The 8,519-nt window shown below is 44.9% G+C and overlaps 1 protein-coding gene across 1 annotated transcript; it reads left to right on the forward strand.

The window, feature by feature from the left end:
* Positions 1–2,926: 2,926 nt before the first annotated feature.
* Positions 2,927–7,346, forward strand: LOC133378947 (gastrula zinc finger protein XlCGF7.1-like). The gene is made up of 4 exons (XM_061613559.1): positions 2,927–2,985; positions 3,241–3,367; positions 6,477–7,182; positions 7,273–7,346. The coding sequence occupies exons 2-4, from the start codon at positions 3,260–3,262 to the stop codon at positions 7,344–7,346; spliced, it is 888 nt and encodes a 295-aa protein (XP_061469543.1). The 5' UTR covers positions 2,927–2,985; positions 3,241–3,259.
* Positions 7,347–8,519: the final 1,173 nt, after the last annotated feature.

The raw sequence follows: 8,519 nt of genomic DNA on the forward strand, positions 1-8,519 counted from the left end.
GAGAGGCAGTGACTGGCCCAGGGTCACCCAGTGAGCTTCATGGCTGTGTGGGGATTCGAACCGTGGTCTCCCAGGTCGTAGTCTAGCACCTTAACCACTGCACCACACTGGCTCTCATTGGAACACAGAAGGGACCTTTTAAGATTGAATAGAAAGTGCCACTGAAAACTGGCAATCTTTTCATCAACGGAATCGGAAGGCCCTGGCTGAAAATGAACACCCCTGTTATATTAAAAGGGTTAATAGGTAAAGGGAGCCATCCAAATGCTTACAGGGCATCTCAGCCACCACCCATGTCCGTAGCCCCGTCACTCATGCCGGCTGGGGTGAAGGGACAGTTAGTCCTTCATTAATTGATGATGACAATCCCAAGAGTTTGGATTCTTTGCTCTCTTCCTCCACATTATACCCGAGGATCCTTCAGCTTCCTGATCACAACCAGGTCCTAAATGGCAGGAACTGTGGTGTTCCAGTTTAATTTCTTAAAAATATTGATACTTCTTAACTCTGAAATCAGAGGCAGGTGAAATAAGAAAACATCAATGGAGCAAAGTAAAAAGATATTGCATTCAGAATTAAACAAAAAAAATTGTGTTCAAGCCGAATTTAGGTTCACAGACATAAGTTAGGGAATAGAGAAAGCAGCCTTGTAATGAGTCAGACCATTGATCCATCTCGCTCAGTATTGTCCACACTGACTGGCAGAGTCTGTCCTGGATTCCAGGCACGGAGTCTTTCCCAGCCGTACCTGGAGATGCTGGGGATTGAAAGGGGGACCTTCTGTGTACAAAGCAGCTGCTCTACCACTGAACTACGGCCTGTCCCCGAAAAGCTTTAGCTTCTTTTTAAATAAGAATATGGGGGTAATGGGGATGACGCAGGTCCCTGGTGCCTTTGGAGCTGCTGTCAGAGATCTGTCAGCCATCCAGACACCCATCTGCAAAGGGAGACATGGGCCCCCTCACTGGGCTTGTGCCAAAGGTTGTGTGGCAGGAAGAATAACCCTCATATTCAGGGATGCTTAGCCAGCACTTTTCCGGCTCTGCCAGCCTTTGGCCTAGTGATAATGATCCGCATTTGGCTTGGCTCATACAATAAGTGGCTCATCTCCTTCTGTACAGGGCCTCAGAACCCAGAAAAATAATTCCAAAAAGGACATAGCTAACAGAAGGGACAAAGGCACAATGAAAGGCCAAGGGAGGGAGTGTGCACAGAGGGGAAAGAGTTGCAAAGGACAGATCAGCAGGACAGATGCTGCATCGTCTTATCCACAGATCAAAGATGGAACAGCAAGACCCAGCTGCCTCTGCAAGCCTTCGGCCTAGGCATAGTGATCCGTATTTGGCTTCGCTCATAGAATAAGTGGACCTGCTCCTTCTGAACGTGGCCTCAGAATGCTGAAAACCATTCCCAGAAGCAGAGAAGGGATGAGGACCCTGTGAAAGGCCAAAGAGATTAAATATGGAACAGCAAGACCCGGCTACTGTTGGTGTGTGCGGATATTTTTGCGTGTCCAGGACTTTACAATTGCTGAGCAAGACGTGTAGAGATCCACAGACAAAGAACTTGGTTTAAGAGTCCTTTACTTCGGACATTAGGGCATACAAGCATACGAGCGGTTTCACTTTCCCCTACAGAGCTCACAGAACACAAAACACTCACACAGAGCTTCTTCTTCCCTCATGAACAGAACCTTCCCCACAGCGTCTTCCCCCACACTAGGCTGGCAAGGCTGCCCAGCCTATATCTCTATCGGTTGCCTTGACAGCACCAGGTGCTGGCCTTGAGCCCTGCCAAGGCTCCCTGCAAGACACTGCAAGCTGCTTAACCCCTGCTTGCTCTTCTTTGCTTTCAGGCTTGATGGAAACTCTAGTGCCAGTCAGTCCTATGGGTCAACAGCTACCCCTGAAGCAGGACTTGGCTCTGATGCCATCAAGACTGAGACCCATGCGGAGGAATTCTTGGGGGGAAATGTGCAGAAGATCTTGGGGGAGAACCCCCTCAGCTCAGATGTGCAGCGCCAGCAGTTCCGGCATTTCCGCTACCAGGACGCTGAGGGGCCCCGAGAGGCTTGCAGCCGACTCCACCTTCTTTGCCGTGAGTGGCTGAAGCCAGAGCGACACACAAAGAACCAGATCCTGGACCTGGTGATCCTGGAGCAGTTCCTGGCTGTCCTTCCATCGGAGGTGGACAGCTGGGTGAGGGAGTGTGGAGCGGAGACCAGTTCCCAGGTGGTGGCCCTGGCAGAAGGTTTCTTCCTGAGTCGGGCAGAAGACAGGAAACAGGAAAAGCAGCAGGTGAGAGGGTTTAATTTATTCCAGGGACTGCCAACGTGGTGTCCTCCAGATATTGCTGAAGTAAAACTCCCATCATCCCTGACCATTCCTCATATTAGCTGGAATCCAGCAACCTCTGGAGGGCACCACCTTGATATCCAATTCCCATCTGGGTTTTGCCTCTGTCAGTCCTTTTCTAATCCTGCTCCCCGTAATATGACTTGAGTTCTTGTGCCGTTTCAGGAAAAGGGTGTCTGTGCAGAAATAAGAACTGATTTCTCTGAGGCAAAGAGGACTCGATCAGACCCCAGGCAGAGGCTGCTGGGTAAGGATGAATGGGGCGTATCTCCATTTGGTTCCTGACTGTTGACTTTGACTCCTTTAATCTTGTCTCCAGTCTTTTCTAAGGCTCAGGATTGCTCCTATCATCACACTTTTGTACCTGGGAACAAGCACTTTGTTTTGTGGCTAAGAGCTCAAAGGAGGAGAGATGTTTTATTACACAACGGAAATATAAACTGTGAATAAATGCCTGAAACTCACTCAACACGTGTAGTTAGATCTATGTCGTTTTAGCCTCTGAGAATAACATATACTAATGGCTTCTGGGCCCATTTTGTTTCTCACAGGGGATGGAATGATGTCGGCAAGACCTACTAAGCCATCTCCCCTTTCTGGTGGAGAAGCTGCTGCTGTCACCCCGGATCAGGTAGGAGGAAGACTCAGAAGGGGGAGAGGCTGGGGCCAGCCTGGGTGCCTCTCTGTCCTCTGCTCACCTCAATGGGTCTTAATGGATTTCTTTGCTTCTCTCAAAGCTGCCCTCAACAAAAGCTGTGAATGCCATTCAAGAAGGTTTCAGTCCTGGGAATAATGACCAGGCACCTCACCTTAAGTAACTTGTGAATGCACGTAGTAGATCATCTTCATGTTTTCTATGAGGAGGAAATGTTTTCTTGCCTTTCAGGGTCCCGTGTCCTTGGAGGATGTGGCTGTGTACTTCACGGAAGAGGAGCGGGCTCTGCTGGATCCTGACCAGAGAGCTCTGCATAAGGAAGTCATGGAGGAGATTTGTGGGACTCAGTCCTGTCTTGGTAAGGCCCACTATTGGATCCTAATATCTGTTTTGAAACTCAAATTCCTATCATGTGATGACCCTGAGTCTTCTGAGGTAGTTCCACCTACTTCATCTGTGATTATTATCCCTCTGCGGTTAGCCTTGAATGGACAGCAATCTACTTTTATTCTCTCTGAACACACATCCTCCAGATATGCCCTTCTAGATAATGGCCCAGCTGGTTTAAGCTGGCCAGATTGTTTGAACAAACTTCTTGGTCATTTTCTGCTTGGCCAAAGAGTCAACAGATATTGGAGATGGAGGGGATTTTATGATTGGGCCAAACAACAATCCATCTCAAAAAAGAGGCTGGCTTTTATTGGGCTCAAATTCCCACATATATGTGAGGCTTTCGCCTTCCTGGAAACATCTAAACAGGATTTCAAAGATCCTCTGACTCTGCTTTTCATTTTTCTCTTCCCCCCCAATAAAGTATTTATTTATTTATTTAACAATATTTATATACCGCTACAATGTTAAAAATCTAACCTGTTTACAAAAAAAAAAAAATTATCGTAAAAAAGGAAGAAAAGAAATAATTAAAAATACATTTAATACAATTAAAAATACCTACTAACTAAAAAAGTTTAAAACAGATCAACATCTATGTGTCTGGAAACAACCTTCCTAAACAGAAAAGTCTTAAGGCAGTTGCCAAAAGGAATACAGCAAAGGCACCTGCCTGATGTCAATAGGCAGGGAGTTCCAAAGAGTAGGTGCTGCCACACTAGAAGAACGATTCCTTGCGAGTGCGGAACTAGTATTATATGGCACCTGCCACAGTGCCTCTTCCGCGGAGCGAAGTGCTTCACTGGGCACATAGGGGGCAAGGCGGTCTTGCAAGGAAACTGGTCTCAAGCTGCCGAAGCCTTTGTATACTAGTAGCAATGCCTTGAACTTAACCTGGTAACAAGTTGGCAGCCAGTGCAGATCTCTGAGCAGAGTTGTTAGATGCTGACAAGGTCTCGTCCGCGTCAGCAGTCTGCTTGCTGCATTCTGCACTAATGGCAGTTTCCAGGTCAAGTGCAAGGGAAGCGCCACATAGAGTGCTATGTTTGGATCTTTGGCTTGTAGAATTTGCCAGTACACTGTTGTATTGCTCCTAACTGGCCCCCTTTCCCACAGAGTTTCTTCCACGTTGTTGTTCGTTCCTCTCCTCAACACTCTCCGTCTGCTCCAACGTGCTGTTGGTGGCCTTCCACCTCCTCTACTTCTCTTTGCTGCTGTTGTTCCAGTGCTCGCTCTAAGAAGTCTTCTCTTATGCTCCAACACCAGCTTGCACTTGTTGCACATGCACGCCACATTGTTTTCGGGCAAGAAAACAAACTTTGCACACACGTTGCGGGTCACCACCACTGGAGTGCCCTTTCTGTCCATAGTCGCTCTTACCTTTTTGTTTCTATCTTTCTGCTTGTATTGGAATGGCCTGTGCTTTGTCCTGTCTTCCTTGAAGGTTAACAGGAGAGTCCCACTGGTATGTGATGCGTGCTACAAGACATTTTTTTTGTTAGGGACCTCCCACTTGACCTCTCCTGTCTGAAATTTATTGAATATGCATCAGAACATGATTTACAGGATAATTTCCAGATGGCTATAAACATGGTTTGGATTACACAATGATGATGATGATAGTTATTGCACCAGCATCAGGGGAAATATATGAAGTTGTTTGGCTTGGTGGGGGGATAGTTGTGTCGTATTGCTAGCTTTCTATTGTTTATTATTTATTATTATTATTATTTATTTATTAAATTTATATACCGCCCGACTAGCGATAGCTCTCTGGGCGGTGAACATAAAATAGTATAAAAATACAATGAATAACAAAATAATATTAAAATACAATCAACAATACAATAAACATTATTAAAATTAGATCAATGTAACTTAAAATGCTTCAGAGAATAGGAAAGTTTTGACCTGGCGCCGGAAGGAAAGCAGAGTCGGCGCCAGGCGTACTTCCTCAGGGAGACTGTTCCATAGTTCGGGGGCCACCACTGAGAAGGCCCTAGATCTTGTCATCACCCTCCGGGCCTCCCTGTGAGTTGGAACCCGGAGGAGGGCCTTCGTAGCAGAACGTAGTGCACGGGCCAGTTCATATCGGAAGAGGCGTTCCGCAAGGTATCGTGGTCCCGCACCGTATAAGGCTTTATAGGTTAATACCAACACTTTGAATCTAGCCCGGAAACATATTGGCAACCAGTGCAAGCTGGCCAGAACAGGTGTTATATGCTCGGACCGCTTTATTTATTTATTTATTTATTATTTGATTTATATCCTGCCCTTCCTCCTAGCAGAAGCCCTGTTATTTTCTTCTATATCAGCAAAAAAATTCAACCCCCCCCCCCAAAGTTCTGCTACCAAATTCCTGTTAGCCTGAGCTCATTATTTCATGTCCTGAACTCTGGGACAGAATGCAGGACACGGAATAATGGCCTGAGCTTACAGGAAGCCAGATTTCGACTGAACATCAGGAAAAACCTCCTAACTGCTAGAGCAGTTCGACAATCGAACCGATGACCTAGGGAGGTGGTGGGCTCTCCAACACAGGAGGCATTCAAGAGAGGGGCCTCCCCCTTTCATTTTCTCACTTCACTTGCTCCAAACAGTTCAGAAGAGAATACCTGTGGTTCTATTTACCTGTACAAGCATGTAGGCTAGGCTGAAAGACAGTGATTGGCCCAAGACTGGCCATCTGAAGAATTGTGAACTCATTTTAATTTTTGTAACTTGTATTGCTTTCATTGATGCATTTTATACTTGTGTTCATTTTTCTTTGTAAGCCGCCTTGAGGGCCTGTGGTCAAAAGGCGGGGTATAAATAAATTTAATAATAAGACCACCCAATGAGATTAACCTGTGACTGGGAGCTGAACCCAGATCTCCACAGTCCTGATCCAACAGTCTGTAGCACTCCAGCTGTAACTGAATTCCAGACAACAGAGGCTGTTCAACCTGGGGTAAGATTGGTCTCCCGTCTAAGTCCTTTCTGTTCATCCTTTATCACAACTGTTCCTTGCGATTGTTCAGTGATTTCAAGGTCCATTTCTTCCCTCATGCTCTGATCAGTTTCTGTCTTTATTGCAGATGGCGACGAGTCGAAAGCCAAGAAAATGGGAGAATTATGTGGGAAAGGGACACGGGAGAGATGTAAAAAGAGAGAAGAGCAGGGAAGGAAAACTGAAGTGGAAGAGAACAGGAGGAATAAATCTTCTGCTTGTCAGGGCAGTGACTATCATAAAATTGCAGTCCAAGAAAAAAACAGATGAAGGAAACAAAGGAAGTAGCTGTTTTACCTATTGGAAAAGTCTCAATTCTAAAAGCAGATGCAAACCCCACTGCAAAAAACACAAAGGGGAGAAACCATATCAATGTTTGGAATGCAGAAAGCACTTCAGTAGAAATTTTTCTCTCACTTCCCATCAAAGAGTTCATACTGGGGAGAAACCATATCAGTGCTTAGAACGTGGAAAGAGCTTCAGTCAGAAGATATATCTCATTGATCATCAAAGAATTCACACCGGGGAGAAACCATATCAATGTTTGGAATGCGGAAAGCACTTCAGTAGAAATTTTTCTTTCACTTCCCATCAAAGAGTTCATACTGGGGAGAAACCACACAAGTGCTTAGGATGCGGGAAAAGTTTTAGTTACAAGGAAACTCTCACTGCCCATCAAGGAATTCACACCGGGGAGAATCCATATAAGTGCTTAAAATGTGGAGAAAGCTTCGGGTACAAGAACTTTCTTAACCTCCATCAAAGAATTCACACTGGGGAGAAACGATATCAATGTTTGAAATGTGGAAAGAGATTTAGCTGCAAGGAAGGACTCGCTTACCATCAAAGAATTCATGCTGGGGAGAAACCGTATAAATGCTTAGCATGTGGAAAGAGCTTCAGTAGAAATTCCTTTCTCAGTTCCCATCAAAGAATTCATACTGGGGAGAAACCATAGAAATGTAAGAGAGAGAGGAGTCTAGAAAACCTGTCCTCCATGTGACGGATCAGGCCGATTTGATCAATGGTGGTTCCATTTCTTGACACAGTATTGCTTTGAACACCAGCTGCCAGAAACCTAGGGAGGGGAGAGTTCTCTTGCACTCAGATCCTGCTTGCGAGCTCTGCTTGGCCTGATCCAGTAGGCTCCCTGGCTGGCGGCTGCTGTTTGCATTCTGTTCAGTTTAGGTGGTGCCAGAAAGATCTGTGAACCATTACAATTAATGGGCCTATGTTTTTCATGTGTATTAATTTTTATCTACTGTAAGCATAAGGTGGGATGCAACCCACATATTTATTTTTTACCACTCTCTTGTGCAAACCAGGTATACTGGGAAAACATGATTTCAAAAATACAAAAGAAATTTTTCACCATCCAAAGATTCACCCTGGGAAGAAACCACATCTGTGCTTAGAATATAAAAAAGAGCTTCACCTTTAAGAACAGACTCCCTTCCAATCAAAGAATGCTCAGCGAGAGAAGCCATAGAAATGCCTGGTGTGTGGAAAGAGCTTCCGCTTCAAGCAAAGTTAACCTCAGAGGATTCGCATAGGAAAGAAACTGTTTTAAAAAATGCTTGGAGTTTTGAAAGAGCTTCTGAGGAGCTTTCATCATCCCAGAATTCAGTGAGGGAAAACCATATTAATGTGTGGAGTCTAGAAAATGTCTCTCCCAGGTGGCAGATAGGGCTGACCTGATCAACGGCAGTTCCATTTTCTTGATAACAGTATTGCTTTGAATACCAGCTGCTGGAAACCTTAGAAGGAGAGAGTGCTCTTGCACTCAGATCCTGTTTGCAGGCTTCCCAGAGACTTCTGTTTGGCCTGATATTGTTTGTGTTGCTGGCATATATACAATGTGATTTATTTGTATTTTGTGATTTTTCTACTTTAATTTTAATATTATTTTGATTCATTTCTTGTATTTATTCTACTTTTATTCAATTTTTTATGAGTGTGTCGTTTGCTATTCTTGTGAGATACTTTCTCAACTTGGTTGTTGGAAAAGGAGCATACAAATATTGACTCACACCAAAAAGCTTCAGTAAGTTCATGCAGCCCACTTCTCATCAAAGAATTCATGTAGGGTAGAATCCATATAAAGGGCTTTGGAAACGTTTATTTCAAATAC

Source organism: Rhineura floridana, chromosome 3, assembly GCF_030035675.1.
Source record: "Rhineura floridana isolate rRhiFlo1 chromosome 3, rRhiFlo1.hap2, whole genome shotgun sequence".
Classification (NCBI taxonomy): Eukaryota; Metazoa; Chordata; class Lepidosauria; order Squamata; family Rhineuridae; genus Rhineura; species Rhineura floridana.

Coding starts and splice junctions, on each gene's coding strand:
- LOC133378947 (XM_061613559.1), top strand. CDS start 3,260: ATGTGGCTGTGTACTTCACGGAAGAGGAGCGGGCTCTGCTGGATCCTG. Junction 3,368..6,476: donor TGGGACTCAGTCCTGTCTTG/GTAAGGCCCACT, acceptor TCTTTATTGCAG/ATGGCGACGAGTCGAAAGCC. Junction 7,183..7,272: donor TGGGGAGAAACGATATCAAT/GTTTGAAATGTG, acceptor ATAAATGCTTAG/CATGTGGAAAGAGCTTCAGT.